At 37.1% G+C, this 25,539-nt stretch overlaps 1 protein-coding gene and 1 pseudogene across 1 annotated transcript; both read left to right on the top strand.

The window, feature by feature from the left end:
• The first annotated feature begins 12,535 nt into the window (after positions 1-12,535).
• LOC100654482 (olfactory receptor 5M5-like) lies at positions 12,536-13,587 on the top strand (annotated as a pseudogene).
• Positions 13,588-23,229: 9,642 nt separating this feature from the next.
• LOC135231919 (olfactory receptor 5M8-like) lies at positions 23,230-24,421 on the top strand. The gene has a single exon (XM_064289136.1). It carries the CDS (start codon positions 23,230-23,232, stop codon positions 24,166-24,168), a length of 939 nt encoding a protein of 312 aa, XP_064145206.1. The 3' UTR covers positions 24,169-24,421.
• Positions 24,422-25,539: the final 1,118 nt, after the last annotated feature.

Here is a 25,539-nt window from a genome sequence, read left to right as displayed (position 1 = left end):
AATATGGTCACTAAGATAGTAATGCCTTCGCAGTCCAATAAATGATAACTCTAAAAGGTTGTCTCAAATGTCTTTACATTTTGAGAGTGAGGGTTAATATTCTTTATGGGTATGTCTCTGGTATCTCAGCTGAAGGTCTCATGCCTGGGGAAAAACAAGATGCATTTATTACTCAAGGCTTTTGCTCCTCAATGTACATCATCCGTGGGCCAGCAACATTGCCATTACCTTGGAACTGATTGTTGCTGTTAGGTGCTGTCGAGTTGGTCCCGAATCACACACAGTGACCCCATGCACAATAGAACGAAACACTGCCCTGTCCTGAGCCATCCTTACAATCGTTGTTTGCTTGAGCTCATTGTTGCAGCCACTGTGTCAATCCACCTCATTGAGGGTCTTCCTCTTTGCCACTGACCCTGTACTCTGCCAAGTGTGATGTCCTTCTCCAGGGACTGATCCCTCCTGACAACTTGTCCAAATTATGGTCTTGTGACCTATTTCTATTGTCCACATTCCTTTTTGCTTATGGTTCATAGTTTTTCTGTTTTTGACATGTTTAGTAGATATATTTTTATTGTATCCTGGGAAGTATGGATGATTAAAAGTAGGATGTCGGGAATTTTGTCATCTTACTTTAAAGAGTGTTGGGTTTTGTTCCGTCAGGCATTTTGTTCTGATGTCTCTTTTTATCCTGTGGAGGCTAGGTTTTAGATTTTGTGAGGTCAGATCTCGATTAGCCATTATTCTGGGATGTGGTTCTTGGTCCTGAAGTGTGAACTTAATGTTGTCTCTGCCGGATGCCCGGTGTATTAACAAGATCTCTCCACTCATTATGTCTCTAAAATCAGTATCTCATAGCATTGTGTGACAGCAGTATTTAATTTCTTCTCTTAATGCCTAAGCAGCTGCTCTTTGCTAAGTGTGGTACATCTCCTTGGTTTCCTTCTCTCAGGGAGTTCAGTCCTGTGACACATAAGTAAATTCCGAAAACTGTTATCCATATATTTGGTGCAGTATTATAGATATTTTCGGTGCAGAGATTCCTTAAATACCAGTTATATTCTCTCATGACTGAAAACAAAATTTCCATTCTACAAGTTTTGATGTGTACACCCATATAGTGACAGCCATGTCATTATAGTTACTTGGCTAACAGGGCTTGTAAAGCACACCCTGACTTCATATATGTTGAAATGTGGGGAAAACTTCACTTCTCGGGATCCAAGAATATGGTAATTTAGGTTTTTTTTTTTTTAAAATGAAACTCTGGAGGTGCATGTCTCTTAATATTTGTGGCAATGAAAGGAAAAATAAATAAAAGGAAAAATCAACTTGACAGTTTGGGGATTAAGCTCAGAACTTTTTTTTTTTTTTATCTACGCTGAAGCATATAAAGCTTGCATACAAACAATGGCTCCCTGGGAAGACACTGTACTATAATAGATAGTGTAGTACAGATGATTTTGAATCTGTTTCTGAAGTTTGATATGTGTGGTTTGGGCAGTGACTTAACTTCTTTGATTCATGTCTTTCTCTTGCTTGGTTGGGAATAATAATAACTTGTTGTAGGATCTTCTAAAATTTATTTTATTAAAATATAGTTTACATGAAATAAAATGTATCCATTTTGACTACAAATCAATGAGTTTTGACAAATGTGTACAAGAATATAATGACCACCACAAAGGAGATTTAAAACATTTTCATTACCTCTCAAATTTCTTCTTTGTCCCTGTGAAGAACATTTCCTCCTTGAGTACCCAACCCTTGGTAATCACTGATCTGCTCTCTTAATTATTGAGTAACTTTCCCTCTCCCAGGAAGTCAGACTATTTTCAAATTTACCCTGTTTGCTTTCATCTATGCATGGGAAAAGAAATAAGGTGTTGCTAAATTACTTCACATGGTCACCAGGTTTGTCAGAAAATATCATTTCCCAACACTTGGACCTATCATCTAAATTAACCCTGTCACAACTCATTATATCATCTTGCCCAAATAATTTAACTCGCCAGGTTTTATAACCTTACCATCCTATTCTAGAAACGAAAGCCTTTTCAGCAAACATTCACTTAATAGCTCTTTTGTGGAAGGTGGTGTGTACAAAACACAATCCAGACTACCAAAGGATCACAGAAAACATCAAAGCTCATAAATTATGTCATTGTTTTATATCTTTATGAGTTGTTTTAGTCATATGATTGGAATAAATGGTGATCCGTAATGTAAAGTTCCCGTGAGAACAAACTATCAGCCAAAGCAATCAACTCAAAGTGATCACAAATTGTTGCAGTCACATTACTCAAATCCCAAGAATCTAGTGAGTATCAATCTGTACCAATTACTATTTTTCCCTAGAGTTGTCTCTTGTAATAACGTAATTATTTCTTCACAGGTACTGTCGAAAAAAATCTTTTGGGGATAAAAGCTCCAAATTGCAAGGTGGGTATAAATTATTCTCGGCAATTTATTTCTTGGACCACTAGTGTCTCTGAGAAAATCTTTCCTGGGCTCAGGTAGGAATAAAAATTCTGACTTCTACATTTGTGCTTTCTCCACTTGGTTCAATTCTGGAACTTAATCAGGAGTCAGGTGACAACCAAAGCTACTCTGAATGTTAGTTTACATTCTTACCCAGTTGAAATAAGTCAGCTTTTTTTTTTTTTTGTACTTTAGAGTGGTCACTAGAAAAAGTTAAAATTTCATTTGAATTATATATTTTATAATGATAATTTTACTTTACAAATAGTGTTCTCACCATTCATTCAAGCACTGAACACACGTTGAATAACCACATTCAAGTATGCACTTAAATTGATCTTATTAATATTTTTTAGAATAGCATCTGTTGAAAGAGCAACCTCCCTATCCCCCAAAAAATTATGAAATAATTCGAAGGCGAGACAGACAAGTTCAAGTAGGGGTCACACTAATTTTGACAGAAATAAAACTTACAGAGCTTTATAAATCTCTCTAAATTATTGGGAAGAGAAATTTCTAGGTCAAATTTAATATTAACTAAGAGGTATATATATAAGAGGTATGTGGAAACCCTGGTGGTGTAGTTACTAACGGCTACAGCTGCTAACCAAAAGGTTGGCAGTTCGAATCGAAGAGGCACTCCTTGGAAACTCTATGCAGCAGTTCCACTATGTCCTGTAGGGTTGCTATGAGTTGGAATCAATGCGATGGCAATGGGTTTAAGAGGTATGTAACCTAGAGGTACGAAGCACACTAGGAATGAATGTATGAGGGATGGGATTAGGAAACATATAAATGCAGAATCAGAATGTTAGAAATTAGTCGCTTTAGAAGTCATTTAGTCAAAGTCTGACATTGAATAGATGTGAACTCCAAAGTCCACAAAAATAAAAACAAGTTATTAATGTCACAAGCCTATTTTTCCAAATCAAAACTCAAACGAGTTTTTACTGACATATCACTGGTTAGTACGATGCCACAATGGGCGAAACATGACCTAGAATTAGGCTTATGCATTGCCAATAGGTAATGTGGCCTGCTCTGAAATTTGTGAGACACTGGGATAGAATACCAAGAGGGGGATGTTGCAGATTTCCATGATGGCAGAGTAAACAAGGAAGGTGCTCCTTCCTGAGAAATGTATATTCACATGTGATACATACATGACTTATCTATCTTTTTCTTCATTTTATTCCTTAAAATATTTATATTTGCCCAGCTATTCTGGCAGACTTATCTATGTCTTAATGCCCAACAGAAGCCATTTCTGGGCTAAGTAACAATTAAACACCAGTGTAATAGAAGAACTCCTGCTTAAAAGGTCTTCTGGTCCACTGACTTACTGAGGTTTAGTTATTTCCCTGTGTGATATTTTCCATACAGACATCAGTGTCTACATGGCAATTGCACAGCTGGTTCAGCTATCTCTCTAATACCTTACTATGAATTACTTGGCATTCTATTTTGAGAAAGGATTTAGAAAAGGATGAGTTGGTTGGGATAAAGTTAGCTACTGTTTGTGTAAATATGTAATAAGTGAGCAATCCTTCTAACCACACAGGGTGCACTGACTGCAGTAAAAGTAAATAGGAAGGTATCAGAGGTGCTTCTTGCAGCCATTAAACATGAGCCTTTGACACATCCTGACAATGCAAGCTCTGTCATCCTTTGGTTATAGAAATAGAAATCATCTTCAGCTGAATTTCTATTAAGTATTTAATGATCATTGAGATATTTCCCTTCAGTAGAAAAATGGCTTTAGCTCTAATGCAGCAAATTTATCCTAAGGATTATCAAATGTATTTTAAATTGTTGTTAATATTGTTGACAATATTTATCTTATCCACATGCTAATGATCCCATTTACATAAATACATCCACGCACATACATGTAAGAGCCTTATGTTACACTGAGACCTTCTAAAAATGAAACCATATCTTTTTAATGTGATTAGGTACATGACATTGATAATCTCCTGCCCAGGCAGTAAGGTATTCAAGATATTTTGGATCTCAAAGATCTTTTCTTTATTGAGAAATTGAGAATGATGTTTCCCAGGTGTTTCTATCCTTTAGAATGTGAATCAGACAAGAAAGTGACTAAGAAGGTTTTTGGGAAGGGGGTCATGGATGATACGGGAAGGCTGAAAAATAGAGGGGGAAGAGAAGCTAAGGATGCATGACCAGAGAATGGCTTAACATGTAATAATTTCAAGAGAGAAAAAGTTATAATGTGTGCCAGTTATATGAAAGTATTTTAAATATTGGAGCTTGTCCCATAATAGGCTATGTTAACTATCTATCTTTAGCTATCTACAGCTGTCCGATCTATCTACCTATCTATCTAATCTATCTATCTATCTGTCTGTCTAATCTATCATTTATCTATCTATACACCATATGCCTTGACCTAAATATACATTTAATAAGCAGCCATTATTATTGATTAAACATAATATTAAAAAAAAGGAACTATTATTTAGGGTGCAGTTGTACATGTTGCATGTTGAGAGTAGATCAAATTTGTGTCCGTATTCAATTGATGTGCAAAGCTCTGATATCACATTCTATTTTATTTCTGTCAGTTCTCTACTTTTTTCTGCCTGTTTCTCTTCCCCCTTTCTACAATTACAGAGTGAGTCTTCCATAGGCAGTGTTTCCCTTAAGCATTTATTTTTTGAAAGCATGAACCAATGATAAATTCAAATTGTGCTTTGGTACCTACCCGTGGCACAACTGAATGAAGGTGGTTTCCCTAGTAAAACAGAGTAAATCTTACTTCCTTGTATTTTGGTTAGCTGTTGAGGTTCATAGATTTTAGCATTCCCAGTAGTGCAGTGTGAAATTAGAGATCCTTAGCCTTAAGACAACACTTGAGATTCTCCAGGGTTTTTGAACAAGTGAGCTCTAGAAAGGCTGCATAGCCTTGCATGTCTCCTGTAGCTTCACAATGCTTCCTGCACTAGACAATCCCACTTCACCATTTTTTCAAACGCCAGTATTTTCCAAACTTATTTTATCACGGACCATTTTTTATCACCTGATATCCGGTGGTTCTACAGAACAGTTTTAAAACTACTAATCTAAAAATTCAGGTGTTATAGCGTTTCCTCAAAAAGCTAGAAATACCATATGATTCAGCAATCCCAATCCTAGGAATATATCCTAGAGAAATAAAAGTGGTTGCATGAATAGACACATGCATGCTCACGTTCATTGTGGCATCATTCATGACAGCAAAAAGATGGAAACAACCTAGGTGCCCAACAACAGATGAAAGAACAAGCAAACTCAGGTACAGGCACAATGCAGTACTACGCAATGATAAAGAACAATGACAAACCTGTGAAGTGTATCATGAAATGGATGAATCTGGAGGGCATTATGCTGAGTGAAAAAAGTCAATCATGAAAGGACAAATATGACTACTATAAAGACTCATGGAAAGGTTTACTCAAAAAAAGAAACAATCATTGATGGTTATGAGGGAGAGGAGGAGTGGGAGAGAAAAACACTGAATATGTAATAGATAAGTGGTAACTTTGCTGAAGGGTAAGACTAAAAAAAAAAATTAGATGACAGCAGTCTTAACATTTGTGCTCATTAACCCCATTCACAATTGTACTTGCTCTAGGTCAGTCACAGGACTCCTCTAAAGCTAAAATGATAGGAAAGCAGTGCATTTGGTTTGTATTAATTAAGTACCTAACTGCATGGGAGGAGGTCCTATCATCATAATATATTCATTTTCTTCCAAAACTTTAGAGTGTGAGTTGCTGTGTCTTTTTAAAGGAAAAGTGAGGAAATTGGTAGATGAAATTCCAATCTTCTCATTGTGCTCTTAAATAGATTACCTGAGTGTCTTTGTGCCATTAAAACAGAAGATTAACATAAGGTGAATATTTTCCAAAGTGTGGTTCCTTCCTGGGAGTGAGGAAAAATTGCTTTTACTATTGACACAAATCTCAGTTTTCTGATTATTGAGATTGCCTCTCAAAGGCCAAAGTTGTGGACTTAACCCCATTTTATACAGTCTATTCCACTTTTTTTTTTTTTTTTTATTCCACTTCTAGTGATTCTGTAGGTTAGAATTAGAAATGCCCCATAGGGTTCCTAAGGCTGTAACTTTTATAAAAGCAGACTGTCATATATTTCTCCTGCAGAGTTGCTGGTGGGTTGAACCACTGACCTTTAGGTTAGCAGCAGAGTGCTCAGCCACCAGGGCTCCTTTGTGGACTTGTTGTTGTTTTTAGGTGCCATTGAGTCAGTTCCGACTCATGGCAACCCTATGCACAACAGAAGGAAACACTGCCTTGTCTTGCGCCATCCCCACAATCATTTTTATGGTTGAGCCCATTGTTGCAGCCACTGTGTCAATCCACCTCATTGAAGGTCTTCCCCTTTTCCATTAACCCTGTACTTTACCAAGCGTGATGTCCTTCTCCAAGGACTGATCCCTCCTGACAACATGTCCAAAGTATGTAAGATGTAGTCTTGCCATCCTTGCTTCAAAGGAGCATTTTTGTGGTTGTACTTCCCCCAAGACAGATTTGTTTGTTCTTTTGGTAGTCAATAGTAAATTCAGTATTCTTTGCCAACACCACAGTTCAAAGGGGTCAATTCTTCTTCGATCTTCCTTACTCATTGTCCAACTTTCACATGCATATGATATGACTGAAAATTCTACGGCTTAGGTCAGGTGCACCTTAGTCTTCGGGGTGACATCTTGCTTTTCAACACTTAAAAGAGGTCCTTTGTAGCCGATATGCCCAATGCAATGAGTCTTTTGATTTCTTGACTGCTGCTTCCGTGGCTGTTGATTCTAGATCCAAGTAAAACAAAACCCTGACAACTTCTATCATTTCTCAGTTTATCATAAAGTTGTTTATTAGTCAAGTTGTGTGGATTTTTGTTTTCTTTATGTTGCAGTGTAATCCAGGCTGTGCTCTTTAATCTTCATTATTACTAAGTGCTTCATGTCCTCTTCAGTTTCAGCAAGTAAGGTTGTGTCATCTGCATAGTGCAGGCTGTTAATGAGTCTTTCTCCAGTCCGGATGCACTGTTCTTCTTCATGTAGTCCAACTTCTCGGATTATTTGCTCAGCATACAGATTGAATAGGTATGGTGAAAGGATACAACCCTGATGCACACCTTTCCTGATTTTAAACCGCTCGGTATCCACTTGTTCTTTCCAAACAATTGCCTCTTGATCTATTTACAGGTTCCTCATGAGCACAATTAAGTGTTCTGGAATTCCCATTAATTTTTTATGCTCCACAATGTTATCCTTAACTTGTTATGATCCACACAGTCAAATGCCTTTGCATAGTCAATAAAACACAGGTAAACATCCTTCTGGTATTCTCTGCTTTCAGCCAGGATCCACCTGACACCAGCAATGATATCCCCGGTTCCACGTCCTCTTCTGAATCTGGCTTGAATTGCTGGCAGTTCCCTGTGGATATCCTGCTGCAGTTGCTGTTGAATGATCTTCAGCAAAATTTTGCTAGTGTGTGATATTAATGATTTTGTTCAATAATTTCTACTTTCTGTTGGATCACTTTTCTTGGGAATAGGCAAAAATATGGGTCTCTTCCACTGAGTTGGCCGGGAAGCTGTCTTCCATATTTCTTGGCATAGACGAGTGAGCACTTCCGGAGCTGCATCCATTTGTGAAACATCTCAACAGATATTCTGTCAGTTCCTGGAGACTTGTTTTTCACCAATGGCCTCAGTGCAGCTTGGACTTCTTCCTTCAGTACCACCGGTTCCTGATCATATGCCATCTCTTGAAATGGTTGAGTGTCGACTAATTCTTTTTGGTATAATGACTCTGTGTATTCCTTCCGTCTTCTTTTGATGTTTCCTGCATCATTTAATATTTTTCTCATAGAATCCTTCACTATTGCAACTTGAGGTTTGAATTTTTTATTCAGTTCTTTCAGCTTGAGAAACACTGAGTGTATGTTTCCCTTTTGGTTTTCTATCTCCAGCTCTTTGCATATGTCATTATAATACTTTGTCTTCTCAAGCCACTCTTTGAAATCTTCTGTTCAGTTTTTTTTTTTTTTTAATTCATGAATTCTTCCTTTTGCTTTAGCTTCTCGATGTTCGAGAGCAAGTTTCAGAGTCTCCACTGACATCCACCTTGGTCTTTGTTTTCTTTCCTGTCTTTTCAATGACCTCTTCCATTCTTTATGTACAATGGCCTTGATGTCATTCCAAAACTCATCTAGTCTTCTGTCGTTAGTGTTCAATGTGTCAAATCTATTCTTGAGATGGTCTCTAAATTTAGGTGGGATATACTCAAGGTGGTATTTTGGCGCTTGTGGACTTGCTAGGATTTTCTTCAGTTTCAGCTTGAACTTGTATATGAGAAACTAATGGTCTGTTCTACAGTCAGCCCCTGGCCTTGTTCTGACTGATGATAATGAACTTTTCCATCATCTGTTTCCACAGATATAGTTGATTTGATTCCTCCGTGTTTCATGTAGCGAGGTCCATGTGTATAGTTGCTGTTTATGTTGGTGAAAAAGTGATTTGAAATGAAGAATTTGTTGGTCTTTCAAAACCTATCATTCGATCTCTGGCATTGTTTCCATCACCAAGGCCATATTTTCTAACTACCGATCCTTTTTTTTTTGTTTCCAACTTTTGCATTCCAATCACCAGTAATTATCAGTGCATCCTGATTGCATGTTCAATCAATTTCAGAATGAAGAAGCTGAAAAAAGTCTTTGATTTCTTCATCTTTGGCCCTAGTGGTTGGTGGGTAAATTCGAGTAATAGTTGTCTTAACTGGTCTTCCTTGTAGGCGTATGGATATTATCCTATCACTGACAGCATTGTACTTCAGGATAGGTCTTGAAATGTTCTTTTTGACGATGAATGCAATACCATTCCTCTTCACTTTGTCATTCCCAGCCTAGTAGCCTATATGATTGTCCAATTCAAAATGGCCAGTACCAGGGCATTTCACCTCACTAATGCCTAGGATATCGCTGTTTATGCATTGCATTTCATTTTTGACAATTTCCAATTTTCCTAGATTCATACTTCATATGTTCCAAGTTCTTATTATTAATGGATGTTTGCACCTGTTTCTTCTCATTTTGAGTCATGCCACATCAGGAAATGAAGGTCCAGAAAGCTCTACTCCATCTATGCCATTAAAGCAGACTCTACTTTGAAAAGGCAGCTCTTCCCCAGTCGTCTTTTGAATGCCTTCCAACCAGGCAGGCTTGTCTTCCGGTACTATATCAAACAATGTTTTTCTGCTATTTATAAAGTTTTCACTGGCTAATTCTTTTCAGAAGTAGACTGCTGGGTCCTTCTTCCTAGTCTGGAACCTCAGCTGAAACCTGTAGTCCATGGGTGACTCTGTTGGTATCTGAATACCAGTAGCATAGCTTCCAGCATCACAGCAACGTGCAAGCCCCCACGGTACGACAAACTGACACAGAAAAAATTTTGTAAACACAAAAAAATTCTGTGGACTTAAGCTCTGTATATTACCTCTATTTTAAGATCTCAAATTGTCATTTCTAATTCATCACCCATAATTTGTATATCTCTCACACACACACCCACCTACACTCAAACACACACTCACACTATAAAAGAATAGCCAAAAAAGATCAAATCCATTGCTGACTAGTTGATTCCAACTCATAGCGACCACATAGGACAGAGTAGAATTGCCCCATAGGATTTCCAAAGCTTTAATATTTAAGGGAGCAGAATGCTACATCTTTCTCCCATGAAGCCTCTGGTGAGTTCCAATTGCTGACCTTTTTGTTAGCAGTCGAGTGCCTATCCACTATACAACCAGGGATCCTCTTTCAAAGCAATAAACTGAACCCATTGCCATTGGGTCCAATGCGACTCACAGATATCCTAAAGGACATACTAGAGCTGCCTCATAGGATTTTTGTGGCTGTAGTTTTTACATAAGCAGACATCTTTCTCCAATGAATTTGCCATTAAGTTTGAACCGTCAACTTTTTGGTTAGCAGCTGAGTGCTTAACTACTGGTCCAACAGGGCTCCTTTTCAAAACAATAGCAAAGATACATTCAGAGAAATGCAATTTCTTAGTTTTCAGGATTCTCCACACGTCTTGATCTATTAAGAGGACTTTTCTAGTTCCGCTGTTTATCATTTTATAAATGTTTTCTTTAACATAATGAAAAATTCTTCCCTGCATCCATGTGGAATATCATTGGTTTCTCTTGCATTCTGCCTGTCTTTCCATGAACTGTTCACTCACCCTGGAAGTCCTACTTATTCTACACATCCTAGTTAAATGTTATCTTTCTTTGATGCTTACCCTGTTGCCTGCAGACTGTTAGTCATTTTGCTCACATTTTTATTATTGTGCTAATCACATTTAACTGTAACTTTCTCTTTATATGTCTTGGTCACCAAGAAGACACCAACCAGCTCTTCCAAGGCAAGTATTGTTATCAGCTATCTCTATGTTTCCAGCGAAGACTTTAATGCACACTGTTACATGCTCATTGAGTACATAGGTTATTTTTGTGTAATGACTAAACCATACAGGATCCTGGTAATGTCACAAAGTAATTATCTTTAAGAGTACTTTATTTAGTTACCAGGAACAGTTTAAATAGTAGGAGGATATACTCTGTGACATGGGCATTACACAGGATTATTATTTACACTTCAGTGGATCAAGTCTGTAGGCTGCTTTTGTGGTGCTCTGGTTAAAGATAGTTTAAAAAATTAAATTAGATTCCAACATTTTATATTTGGAATACTTCACACAAAAATAATGAGTTCTGCTATCTCTTCAAAATTGGACTCTCTTAAAACCTTGGAACATTGGGACCACATTACCACATGACAAAAATTCAATTGGCTGGAGTGTCTGGGATCCCTTCCCAACTCACCTTAGTTCACTTTTATACCTAGTCCACTTGACTTCTTTCTATTATTTAAATGGCTCCCATAAGCATTTGAGTTTGTGATCTCTTATTTATTGTATTACTTGTAAAGTATATACATGATACCATTGAGAATACACAATGAAAAATATTTTGCAGACTCCTGGCACAACAATTTTTCATTTTATCTTTTTATTATAGTCAACATTATCCAAACTTAAAATACTACCCAGAAGTATATTACTTTTATTAAGATAGCTTAATATGAATTCAGTACAAAGGGTAAGTCTACATCTCTTGATCAGTTCTTCTTTTATAACTTCTGTATGATATAATTCTAAATAAAGAAGGCTGAACTATTTACACATGCTGCTAGAAAGTTTATAGTCAAATTTATATTCCACCATCAGCACAAATTTGCAAAGTTTTGTTTTATACTTTAAGCTCGTTAAATGTTTTCTGGGATAATTGAAGAAAATTAGTGGATAAGCAAACTGTGATTTAAAACATACTAAAAACTCTCCTATCCCCTATGCATGTCTCTATTCCTTTATTCATACATAATTTTCAAACTGAAAAATTATTCATCAATACTTCATATGTGCCTTTATTCTTTCCAAATATATGGACTTTATCTTTGGTCTATTCACATAAAAATGGCACTGTCTCCTGAATCCTGAATTAGTAAAACTGGCGTTACAGAATTTCCCTGGAAATCCTCTAATCATGGGCTCTCTAATGAAGCTGCTAGGGAGTGTAGTTTTCAGCTGTGGAGTTTCTATGGGTTATTTCTCTTAATACTGCAACCATTCTTAAAGACAATATGAGTGTTTTCTGAAAACATGTCACTGCTTTGTCCATGACTAGTCCTGGACTCAATGAATAAGCCCTGGGCTCAATGAATGATGACTTTATAGTGAATTACACCTGGAAGTTGGTGGTTCAACCCATTTTTTGGCAAATTTCAGGTCATGATTTCTCTACTGTAATTTGGTTGCATAAGAACCATTCTATTTAAGAATCACCTGCACAGCATACATCCAGTTAATCTGGGCCATGGCTTTCTGGGGCTTACCAGCTCTTACATTCTCAGACTTTCTCTAGAAATATCTGTGTGAGGGTGAACAGGAGAGGAAGAACAAGACAGAGAGAGAAGGAAAGAGAAAGGGTAGAATCATAGGGCAGAGTTCCCATTCATTTTCTTAATTTATTTTCAATTCTTTTAAGTGAACAATGCTGCTATCTAAGAAAATGGCCAGAGGAAATTACAGTTTGGTGACTGAATTCATTCTCTTGGGATTAACGGATCATCCAGACCTTCAGCCCATCCTCTTTGTGCTGTTCTTGCTAATCTACGTGATCACTGTGGGAGGAAACCTTGGGATGATGGTGTTGATCAGGATAGATTCACACCTCCACACCCCCATGTACTTCTTTCTTGCCAGTTTGTCCTGCTTGGATTTATGCTATTCTACTAATGTAACTCCCAAAATGTTGGTGAACTTCTTATCAGACAAGAAAACCATCTCCTATGTGTTTTTTATGTGGCTTGTTTAATTCAGTGTTATTTTTTCATTGCCATGGTGGTTACTGAATATTATATGCTAGCTGTAATGGCCTATGACAGGTACATGGCCATCTGTAACCCTTTGCATTACAGCAGCAAGATGTCCAAAGGGGTCTGTATTTGCCTGATTGCTGGTCCATATGTCTATGGGTTTCTTAGTGGCCTGATGGAAACCATGTGGACATACCGCTTGACCTTCTGTGGCTCCAACATCATTAACCACTTCTATTGTGCTGACCCACCCCTCATCCGACTCTCCTGCTCAGACACTTATATTAAGGAAACCTCCATGTTTGTGGTAGCAGGATTTAACCTCTCCAACTCCCTCCTCATAATCCTCATCTCCTATATCTTCATTCTCATTGCCATCTTGAAGATGCATTCTGCTGAAGGCAGGCGCAAAGCTTTTTCCACCTGTGGATCCCACCTGGTGGCAGTGACTGAGTTTTATGGGACCCTGTTCTGCATGTATGTTAGACCTCCCATGGAGAAGTCAGTGGAGCAGTCTAAAATCATTGCTGTTTTCTACACCTTCGTAAGCCCTATGTTGAACCCTATTATTTATAGTCTGAGGAACAAGGACGTGAAACAAGCTTTTCGAAAACTGATCAGAAGAAATGTGCTTTCAAAATAAAATCACAGTGTATCTTTATAAATCTAATAAAAGATATTTTACAAGAACTGGATCCAAATTTAACATTTATGGTAAAGTCAATTTTGAATCCATCATGAGAAGCTATAATGTAAAGACAAAATTATTTCTCTTAAATAACCAAGTGGTGAATGGAATGGTAATGCTCTGAGCCTAAGACTTTTTTTCATGTATCAGGTAATTTTTTGGAAGCACTGGATATCCAAAGAAGGTTTAGACACACGCACTCACAAAAGGGAGAGAAAGAAATAATAATGTTTACCAAAGTTCAGGTACTCTTTTAATATATGTTGTTTCACTTAATTCTCCCAACCACACAATGATTTCAGTATTGTAATCTTCATTTAAAAAATGAGTAAATGGAGACTCACAGATTGACTATTAATTTAAAATCACATTGTTCAGATGGAGTTCAAACCTGTCTGGCTTCAATTTTTTTCTTCTCTACTACACTAAACTTCTATCACAGTTTGCTGAAAGTAAAATCATGCAATGAATACAATCTTTTTCTGTCTTCCAAAAATGTTGTTGATCAAGTTTTTAACAGCTGCATGCACATTGAGTAATGTAATTCACTGTGAGAAAATGTTCTGTTTTATAATGTTTAGACAAATTCAACTCGTTGAATACAGTGAGCTGTTTTGTCAGATCCTGACTCCATCGTTTATCAGCTGAAGTATTAGCTAAGAGCAGGAAGTCCGGAATCAGATTTGCTGGACAAGTTACTCAACAGTTTTCTTCTCTATAGGATGAAGATATAGTGCTTTCAAATAAGGATTCTAAGTAGAAAGAATAGATTAATATATACTGAACACTCAGTGCAGTGCCCAAAATATAGTATTGACTCAACACAAATGAAAGCTTCCTTTTATCATTAAGTTGGAAGTAATTTTACCTATCCGAGACTCAATTTCCTCTCTCACTTTTATGTATTTTTCCTTTAATGCATTTATCACTCTTTGTAGATAATACACTTATATGTTTGATTATTTGATTACTGCCTGTGTCTCTGTGATACTGTAAATGTCACAAGGTCAGATTTTAAAAACAATTCTTTATTGCTTAGCCTCATACATAGTATGTGCTCCATAAAATTTTTTTTTAAAAGTAAGTAAATAATAAATAATGAAAATTAGAGATTAAAAGTGCCCTGATGGTGCAGTGGTTAAGCACTCAACTGTGTGTGTGCGTGTGTGCGTGGTGTGGTTAAGTGCTCAACTGTGTGTGTGTGTGTGTGTATTAGATGTCAGTGAGTTGGTTCTGACTCATAGCAACCCTATGTACAACAGAATGAAACACTGCCCCGTCCTACGCCATTCTTACAATTGTTGTTATGTTTGAGCTCATTGTTGCAGCCACTGTGTCAATCCATCTTGTTAAGGGTCTTCCTCTTTTTCGCTGGCCCTCTACTTTACCAAGCATGATGTCCTTCTCCAGAAACGGATCCCTCCTGATAACCTGTCTAAAGTATGTGAGACAGAGTCCCGCTATCTTTGCTTCTAAAGAGCATTCTGGCTGTACTTCTTCCAAGACAAATTTGTTTGTTCTTTAGGCAGTCCGTGGTGTATTCAATATTCTTCACCAACACCACAATTCAAAGACATCAATTATTTGGTCTTCCTTAATCATAATCCAGCTTTCGTATACATATAAGGCTATTGAAAATGCCATGGCTTAGATCAGGCACATCTTAGCCTTTGAGGTGACATCTTTGCTTTTCAACACTTTAAAGAAGTCCTTTGCAGGAAAATTGCCCAATATAATGCATCTTTTGATTTTTTGACTGCTGCTCCCACAGGTGTTGATTGTGGATTTAAGTTAAACGAAATCCTAGACAACTTCAATCTTTTCTCTATTTGTCATGATGTTGTTTATTGGTTCAGTTTTGAGAATTTTCATTTTATTGAAGTTGAGGTGTAATTCATACTGAAGGCTGTGGTCTTTGATCGTCATCAGTAAGCGCTTTAAGTCCTCTTCACTTTCAGCAAGGAAGGTTGCGTCATCTGCATGCCACAGGTCATTAATGAGCCTTCTTCTAATTCTGATGCTCCGTTCTTCTTCATATAGTCCAGCTTCTTGAATTATTTCTTCAGCATATAGATTGAAATAAGTATGGCCAAAGGATACAACCCTGACACACACCTTTCCTGGCTTTAAACCACCTAGTATTCCCTTGTTCTGTTCTTATACTGCCTATTGATTTATGTACAGGTTCTTCATGAACCCAATTGTTTTGGAATTTCCATTATTTGCAATATTATCCATAATTTGTTATGAACCACACAGTCGAATGCCTTGCATGGTTAATAAAACACAGGTAAACATATTTCTGGTATTCTCTGCTTTCAGCCAGGATCCATCCGGCTCAGCTACTGACCGTAAACTCTAAGGGAGAAAGATGTGGCAGTCTGCTTGCATAAAAATTACAGCCTTGGAGACCCGAAGGGACAGTTTTACTCTGTCCTTATAGGGTCATTATGAGTCGGAGTTTGACTCAAAGGTAATGGGTTTGATTTTTGGTTTTAGAGATTATAATATTGGCCTTATAAGACCCATTGCCATTGAGTGGAAACCCTGGTGGCGTAGTGGTTAAGTGCTACAGCTGCTAACCAAAGGGTCGGCAGCTCAAATCCACCAGGCGCTCCTTGGAAACTCTATGGGGCTGTTCTACTCTGTCCTTAAAGGATCTCTATGAGTCAGAATCGACTCGACGGCACTGGGTTTAGTTTTTTTTTTTGGTTTTGCCGTTGAGTCGAATCCGACTGGTGGAGACCCTGTAAGGACAGAGTAGAACTGCCCCATAGAGTTTCCAAGAAACGCCTGGTGGATTCAAACTTCCAACCTTTAGGTTAGCAGCAGCAGTAGCACTTGACCACTACACCACCAGGGTTTTCACTGGATTCATAAGAAAATGAAAATTAGAAAATATTTATATAAAACACACTGATGAAATGCCAAATGTGGATGATTTTTTTTTCAGTTCTAAACTGCTTTTATTTCTTTAAACAGAATTCATCTGGAAATGTTCAGAATAAATCAGACCAGAGAGAAGGAACTTAACTTCCTGAGACTGACCAGTTGTTCACCATTGCAGCTTGTTTTCTTTGTCTTGTTTTTAGTAATTTGTATGCTGTTTCTTGTCAGAACCTTGGATCTAACCCTGCAGATCACACCTTTGTACTGTTTCCTCACCAATTTGCCAATCCCACAAATTCTGGTTCACTTTTTGTTCATAAAAACCATTTCCTTGGCCAATTTGTTTGAGCAATATAATATTGTCACATTCCTGTTGACTCCATATTTTGTCCCTGCTGCAGTCTTTGCCAATCACCTCACATGTTCATGTGCCCTCTGCTTAATTACAATATTGGATCCAAAGTGTTGCAGATTTATGTTTGCCATTGCCAGTATTTGTGGCTTCAGATAGGCTGGTTTATCATTACAGTTGTTTTCTCCAGAGCTGGCAACTTGAATAGCATCCTTTTTTGCCACCTTGTGGCTACTGGATGAAACTAAATTGTATTTGGCCATGGACTTCCAGAACGTGCTTGAGAGTATATGTGTGTCCTGGGTTTACATTTTTACCAACAGATTTGGAAACTTTGTAAATTAGAAAAACTTCTGTGCTTTTGATTTCTATCTTATAAATTTAACTAGATTTTTAGATAGTCTACAGCCCTGGTGATACAGTGGCTTAAGAGCTTGGCTGCTAACTGAAAGGTGGCAGTTTGAATCCCCGTTACTCCTTAGAAACCCTGTGAGGCAGTTCTACTTTGTCCCATAGGGTTCTTATAAGTCTGCAATTGACTCGACAACAATGTTTGGTCTTTTTTTTTTTTTTTTTTTGGTACAGTTGGGTAAGGGAAACATATGCTTCTTGAAGGAATGATTAGCAATATTAAAATAGTTTCCATCTCATATGTTTGTGACCCTTCTTTTAAACTGCTAGATACATAGAAAGAGAAAGAATGTAATACGAGGAAATTAAAAGCTGAATTGCTACATGAGACTCTCTTTTTTTAATCAGTAAGCATGAATACTTTATCATAAATAATTTGAAAGGCTCATATTTATGTATTTTTTATTATAGAATATTACAAACAACGTTTTCTTGATTTTCTTCAGGGAAAGTGATGATTTCTTAATTTGAAAAACAGAATAAAACCTTGCTCTGTGAATTTTCAAGGAATGTCCAATCAAGGGTCAAGAACAATATCTCAGTAGATGATGTAATCCAAATCTTTGGATATGAAGTATATTTAATTGAAGCCTTGAGTTTTCTGTTTCTAAATCTTTTAAGTCCCACATCCCATATGTAACTGTTTAATTGTGATTTCTTGTTGAATTAATTCCCCTGAAATTTAAAGAGCACTTTACAAACGATGTAATGATCTGATGTTTGTGACTCTTAGAAAGTCAGAATGTACATGAAAGCACTCATTGTTTTGGAAATTGCAATATATTTAAAATGATTATTCTTATGTTCTTTGGTTGGGGATACATTAGAGTGGATTCTCCCTAGAAGATGACCATTTTTAATGGCAGCCTATTTCACCCAGAAAGACCATGTTATGGAAAAATTATCTCTTGCTTAACACTTCAACTCCTGGGAATATTTTCATATGTTTGTGATCACATGTTGAAGTAATTCAATGAAATGCATAGTTAATGAGACCCACCAAAGGCAAGGACACATGGGTTTTAAAAATTAGTAAATGGTTCCCCCTTTCTAGGGAGAGTAATGTCAGGGAGAAACACCGACAGCTAATTTTACCATAAGACTTGCTAAGATAAGTGAATTAGATGAAGTATTTTTAAAATGTGTTTTGTGCACATACAGGAAGAAAAAAATAATTTTAGGGTAGTTCTACCAGGTCAAGTGACCATTAAGCAGAACTTTGAAATTTGGGTAGAAAGTTCAAAGAGTACAGGATGGGAGCCAAGACAGAATCAACTGATCAAAGGGAAATAGCTTGGATGTGCCTGGAATGCCAATTTTGGATAAGAACATGAGTGGCCGGGAGGTCGAATAGTAAACTCTATCAGTTGAGGAGAATATGAAATATCTAGCTAAGTTATTTAGATTTAATTTTGTGTAGATAGGAAACCATCAATATGTTTTAACCTGAGGAATGCAATTAAGGGAATACATTTTTTAGTCATTCTTCAGCATGTGTCTGGGGGAGAAGGCTCCTTTGAAGAACAACAATCTTGTTTTAACCAAGGGAGGCAGTGACTGTGTTTCTTTACAGTTTCAGTGTTGTTCTACTCAATTCCCTGATAACAAGGTCCCAAAGTGCATGGAGATAAATCCTTCCTAAACTCCCAAATAGCTGATCATAAGCTGAATTCCACTAAAGTCTCAGAAAAAAAGAAAAGTATATACATATATATATATGCATGTATATAAACCAAACCCAGTGCCGTCGAGTCGATTCCAACTCATAGCAACACTATAGGACAGAGTAGAACTGCCCCACAGAGTTTCCAAGGAACACCTGGTGGATATGAACTGCCAACCCTTTGGTTAGCAGCCATAGCACTTAACCACTACATCACCAAGGTTTACATAAATTCCCTATAAGCTATCTAGATTTATGTTTTCCCATTTTTACTTTGATTACAATATTAAAAGTATAAAATATTTGAATTGGAAGTGGCCTAGGATATGTTAGTCCACATGTACATTTTAAGGATGGAGCTAAAATAGAATGATTTGCCTAATTAAAAATAATGGACAAGACTGTGAAAAAATTACTCAATGGAATTGAAAATACTTTCTTTGTTTCTCTTTTCCATTAAATGTTGTAACGAATTTGTTAAATATTGTTTGCAGAAAACTAGAAAGCACCAAAAATTTTGGTTCATCATCGTTGCTATTTAATCAAGTAATGAGACGAACTAACTATGAGGGAAGCCAGGTATGTTAGTGGCTATAGAAAGGAGCTTAGGAGTTAGAAATCTCCCCAATTGCTTTCATTTACTCGTTGCCTTTTAGTAAGCAAATCTAAACAATACAAAACATATAATCAAAACTAAACTAAAAAAGACAAACCCATTGCTGTCCAGTCGATCCTGACTCATAGTGACCATTTAGGACAGAGTAGAACTGCCCCACAGAGTTTGCTGACCTTTGGTTGGCAGCCATAGCTCTTAACCAGTACCCCACCAGGTTTTCCATACATAACCAAAGACAGCTTAAAATACCCCCCCCCCCAGTTTTTTAAACTAGAACATGAACACAATAACGGTGCCACATGAAATGTTATGTTCTTGCTGCATTGTTAGCTAAGTGAAGTGGATGAGTGACGAGATTTCTTTGGAATGTGGCCCATTGTGTTGTATAGCGGAGGTGGTGAAGGAGAAGGATGCCCAGCAGTGCATGCCAGATTCCCATGTTAAAAGTCCCTTGGCTGTCTCTTAATTGGGAACTTGTAATTGGCAGCATTGATTATTTTCTTTCTTTCTTTTTTTTTTTAAAGAAATACCATAGGGAAATGAAATCAACCTTATAAACAAAAGCACACATTTGCCTCAATTACTATTTTTGAAGGTCTGCTGATTTTTCTATTTCTTTATAAGTTTTGTTGTTATTGTTAATTCCGACTCATCAAACAGAATAGAACTGACCCATAGGGTTTCCAAGGCTGTAATCTTTATGGAAGCAGACTGCATCTTTCTCCTTTGGATCCACTGGTGGGTTTGAAACACTGGTCTTTCAGGCAGCAGCCAGCTCTTAACCACTGTGACACCAGGGCTCCTCATCTTTATAGGTAGGGATGTTCATTCTGTGTATGTTAGGAACCAACAAAAGTGTTACTGTTAATGCTTGTGACCCAGTTTCTTATTTGGTAAGAATTGTAGGGTTAGAGATATTTCAATGACTACAGGAAAGAGTTTGATTGGCTGTATGAGGACTACCAGCTCTTGGCTGTTAACACAATAGTTAGAGGTTTGAGTTCTCCCAGAGTTGTCTCAGAGGAAAGGCCTAGTGATCTACTTTGGGAAAATCAGTCATTGAAGACACTTTGGACACAGTTCTACTCTGACACAAATGGGGTTGCCGTGAATCTCAGTCATCTCAACAGCAACTATCTATATACATGCACATATGGACTTGTGACTGTGTGGACCTACCACCTAGCCTTCTGTGGCCACAAACATATGTGTATATATATATATATATACATATACATATGTACACACACATACACACACAGAAATTATATATATATATATACATGCGTACACTCACAAGCAGAGAGAGAGAAGCCAATTCATGATCCTTCTAAGTATGATAATTCCTATTAAATGAAAAGCTCATCAGTTTTGCAAAACACCTTAATATGCTCACTAGGCAAAGATGAGCTACAGCTGAGCTTAAGAGTATGCATCAACAAAAGGTGAACTGCTCTGAATAATACGGAGAGAAAAATATGGACTTCTTGAGGTCATCGGAGGAGAAAAGAGACAGGGATGAGAAATAGGAGGAGGGAAGAAAATAGTGATGCTATGAAGGTGGAAACTGAAAGCTATAAAACAGCCAGTGAAAAATCGCCTGTGGTTGAAGTGCAGGTGGGGGACTTAAAGATATGTCTAACGTCAATTTCACCTGCCTTCCATAGATTTGTCATCCCTTGTGGTATGTATGTTTGTGTATTTGAGAATGTTTTGTGTTTCTGAATGGCATGGAGCCCTGGAGGTGCAGTGGTTAAGAGCCTGGCTGTTAACCAAAATGTTGGCAGTTCAAATCCACCAGACACTCCTTGGAAACCTTGTGAGGCAGTTCTACTCTGTCCTATAGGGTTGTTATGAGTTGATTCGGCTCAATGGGAATTTTTTGTTTGTTTGTTTAATGTCATGGAGTGGAAAAAAAGGTAGTTCAAGCCAATTTTAAGGTTTCAAGAAGCTGACATATGGGCTAAGTAAGCATTATCATAATAATTTTTACATCATAGCATAGCACTTGGGCATAACCCCTGAGGGTTAACTTAATTCTAATTAATAATCATCACTGCATTTAGTTTAACCTTAGATGTATAGTGGTCAACTCTACAGTAATACTGAACACTGATCCTATAGTGAAAGTATTAGCTGAATAATGAGTTTAGTCTTTGTGAGGGCAAAACAAAATAACAGTCACTTAAACAAATTAGAAGTTTATTTCTCATTCATGTAAAATTCTGAGCTGACATATCAGTTCATCTCTGCAAAGATTTTAGGAATGCCAATGTACTCATTTTTATTTTTCTGCCATCCTTAAAGCTCTGATCTCATTCACGTGATCTTGGATGGCTCAACACCACATCCTTATTCCAGCTAATGGGTAGGCAGAAAGTGGAAGAGGAGCATAAGCACAGTTTATAAAGAGATGAATAAAAATTAGGCACTTCTATTTTCATCACATACCCTTGATCACAACCTACTCTTTGGCTGTAGCAAGCCAAGCTTGAGAACAAAGAGAGATGAAGCTGGTGTGTTTGTTTTTGTTTTCTTTGACCTTGCCTTTTTTTTGTTTGTTTGTTTTAGCCCTGGTGGTGCAGCGATTAAGAGATATGGCTGCTAACCAAAAGCTAGGCAGTTCGGATCCGATGCTCAGAAAGATTAGATTCTCTAAAATTTCTTGAACTAATTGTAAAAAGATTTAGAAGATTTTGAAAGTTTTCTTGCATATATATTGGTTTCTGTTCAGGGGAAAATATTTTCAAATATTCAATTTTTCAAAGAATTCTATTTTCTTCTGTACTTTTTCCAAAGTAGCAGTTAAAAAAAAAAAAAAAGCAGTTAGTCACCCTAAAATACAAAGTACTGATTTCAGGATATCTTACTTAGAATGAGTTAGGATATATCTTTTAATTTATTCCTTAGTACCCATATACAAGAAAACCTAAGGAATTTTATCTGCCATGACCTGTAAGAAATAATTGTTATTAGGAAAAGAACCTCTGGTACAACATGCTCTACTTTGCTCAGATTTTCTGGAAATTTCATTTAGGTAAGTGATGGGTATTTATCTGTTTGCTTATTTATTGTTAGTGGTAAAATTTGTGGGAAAAGAAAAAAAGTTGATCTCATATTATGAAGTGAAATGGAAAAAACAAATGAATTATATGTGAAATGGATAGGAAATATAATGCCAAAAACTAAATAAAAAAAAAAAAAAATTAAGGACCAAAGACAGATAAGAGAACAATTAAAAAAAAAAAAAAAAAAGGACCTGAAGCTGAGTATTGACAGAGATTCAGCAGCAGGTTTAAATGAGTTTGCTAACTTTTAATTAAGTCCCATTTTTATTAAGGGGCCTGAAGTTGTACAATGGTTAAGCATTTGGCTGCTAACCAAAAGGTTAAAGTTGGAATTCACTAACCAATCCTTGGAAACCCTACGGTGCAGTTCTACTCTGTCTTATAGGGTAGGTATGAGTCAGAATTGACTCAATGGCAATGGGTTTTAATTAAACCTCTATTTCTAATGCCTACTGGGGAAAAATAGGATTCATATAAAAGAAAAGAAAAAAATGCATAGAGGAAAAACAAAACAATATTCTAAGAAAATATGAAAACATTTACCATTTTAAAAATTTCTCTACAGGTCCAAAGTTCTCACTTCCCAACCAAGAAAATTATGAGACGTAACTTTACTTCAGTGAATGAGTTTATTCTTCTGGGACTGACCAGTTATTGGGAATTACAGATTGTCTTCTTCCTGCTATTTCTGGTCATTTACATGGCCACAGTGGCAGGGAATCTGGGCATGATTATACTCATCCATGTCAATGCCCGGCTCCACACACCCATGTACTTCTTCCTGAGCCACTTATCCTTTGTGGATCTGTGCTTCTCCACCAATGTGACTCCAAAGATGCTGGAGATTTTCCTCTCAGAGAAGAAAACCATTTCCTATTCTGCTTGTCTGGTGCAGTGTTATTTTTTTATTGCCTTGGTCCATGTGGAGATCTACGTCTTGGCCATGATGGCCTTTGACTGGTACATGGCCATCTGCAACCCTCTACTTTATGGCAGCAAAATGTCCAAGAATGTCTGTACATCCCTCATCATGGTGCCTTATGTGTATGGAGCTCTCACTGGGCTGATGGAGACCATGTGGACCTACAACCTGGCCTTCTGTGGACCCAATGAGATTAATCACTTCTACTGTGCTGACCCTCCACTGATTAAGCTGGCTTGTTCTGACACCTACAACAAGGAGCTATCCATGTTTGTTGTGGCTGGTTTCAACTTCAGTTATTCTCTCCTTGTTATCCTCATTTCTTACATCTACATATTTCCAGCCACTTTGAGGATTCGATCTACAGAGGGTAGGCGTAAAGCTTTCTCTACCTGTGCTTCCCACCTGACATCTGTTACCATATTCTATGCAGCTCTTTTCTTCATGTATCTCAGGCCCCCCTCAGAGGAATCTCTGGAACAGGGGAAAATGGTGGCTGTGTTTTATACCACAGTGATCCCCATGTGGAATCCCATGATCTACAGCCTGAGGAACAAGGATGTGAAAGAGGCGCTAACTAAAGAACTATTCAGAAGAAAATTGCCTTTGAAATAAACTTCAGTGCTCCTATTGGCTAGATTTTTTTATTTGTTTGTTTGTTTTTAATTTTATATAGCCTATGAATTATTCTTAGGAAACCCTGGTGCCATAGTGGTTACAAGCTACATCTGCTAATCAAAATGTCAGCAGTTCAAATCCACCAGGCCCTCCTTGGAAACTCTATGGGATAATTCTACTCTGTCCTATAGGATTGCTATGAGTCAGATTCAACTCAATGCCAACAGGTTTTGTTTCGGTTTTGGTATGAATTATTCTTAGGGCTTAATCTAAAAATAATTTGCCCAAACATGAATGGTTGTCTTGAGTGGATAGGGAGCGGAATAAGTCCTTATATTTCCATTCATTCTATTCAATGTTGACACTAGACCAAATTACATTTTCATCTTTATGGAGAAATGGTGTCATTACATGACATGAAGTCATGTATAATTTTTTTGCCGCTTAAGAGAAACTGGAGCATGATAGCACCAGTTATATTTTGTAAGAAGTGATTTATTTTCCTCAAACAAGTCACTTAGTATTTCACCTAGGTTAAAGACATTACATTGTAATGTAGTCAATAACATTCTGTGTGGGTTGGCCTCTGGGTATCTCTCTCAGGCCTCTCAAAACATGCTCTGGTGGCTATCTGCATTCCAGTCTCCCTGGCCTTTTTTATTCCCTTAATACAGAACATTATTTATCTTTCTTTTGGGTTTCACATTTGTTCTTCCCTCTGCTCAGAATGTTTTTCCTCATCTCTTATATATCAGAGAAAATTTTCTGAGTTAAATCATATAATATGTTTATAATTATTATATAATATCAAAACTCTATGTGTCACCGTTTTGGGGAACTCGTCACAGCTGCAACTTTACAGTCATGAACCTTTTGATTAGTACCTTAATGTCCCTCACATCCTCAGCTTGTATATTTCATGAGAACAGCGCCTGTATCTGCTTTTGCTAGTACCTTCCAGAAATAAGCACAGTGATTAAAAGAAAAAGTTAATCACTATTGATCAGTTGAATAGAGGGATAAGTTAATATTTTTTTTAACATTGTATTAATGTTGTTATTTTGAATTTTTTTATTGTAAGGTTGTTTAATGTATGTTTGATTTAGTTTTAAAATAATAGTTTCAATTATATAGTTATGTTTTGAATTATGTTTCTATGGACACATACGAGGAGCCCTGGTGGCACAGTGGTTAAGTGCTCAGCTACTATCAAAAGTCAGACAGATCAAACCTACCAGCTGTTCCACAGGAGAGAGATGTATTCTGTTCTGTAAAGATGTACAGCCTTAGAAACTGTTTGGGGCAGTACTACTCTGTTGCATAGGGTCACTATGAGTTGGAATTGACTCAGTGGCAATGGGTTTTGGT

Source organism: Loxodonta africana, chromosome 7 (assembly GCF_030014295.1).
Source record: "Loxodonta africana isolate mLoxAfr1 chromosome 7, mLoxAfr1.hap2, whole genome shotgun sequence".
In the NCBI taxonomy this organism is placed as follows: Eukaryota; Metazoa; Chordata; class Mammalia; order Proboscidea; family Elephantidae; genus Loxodonta; species Loxodonta africana.
This window is presented reverse-complemented; position numbering and strand designations above follow the sequence as displayed.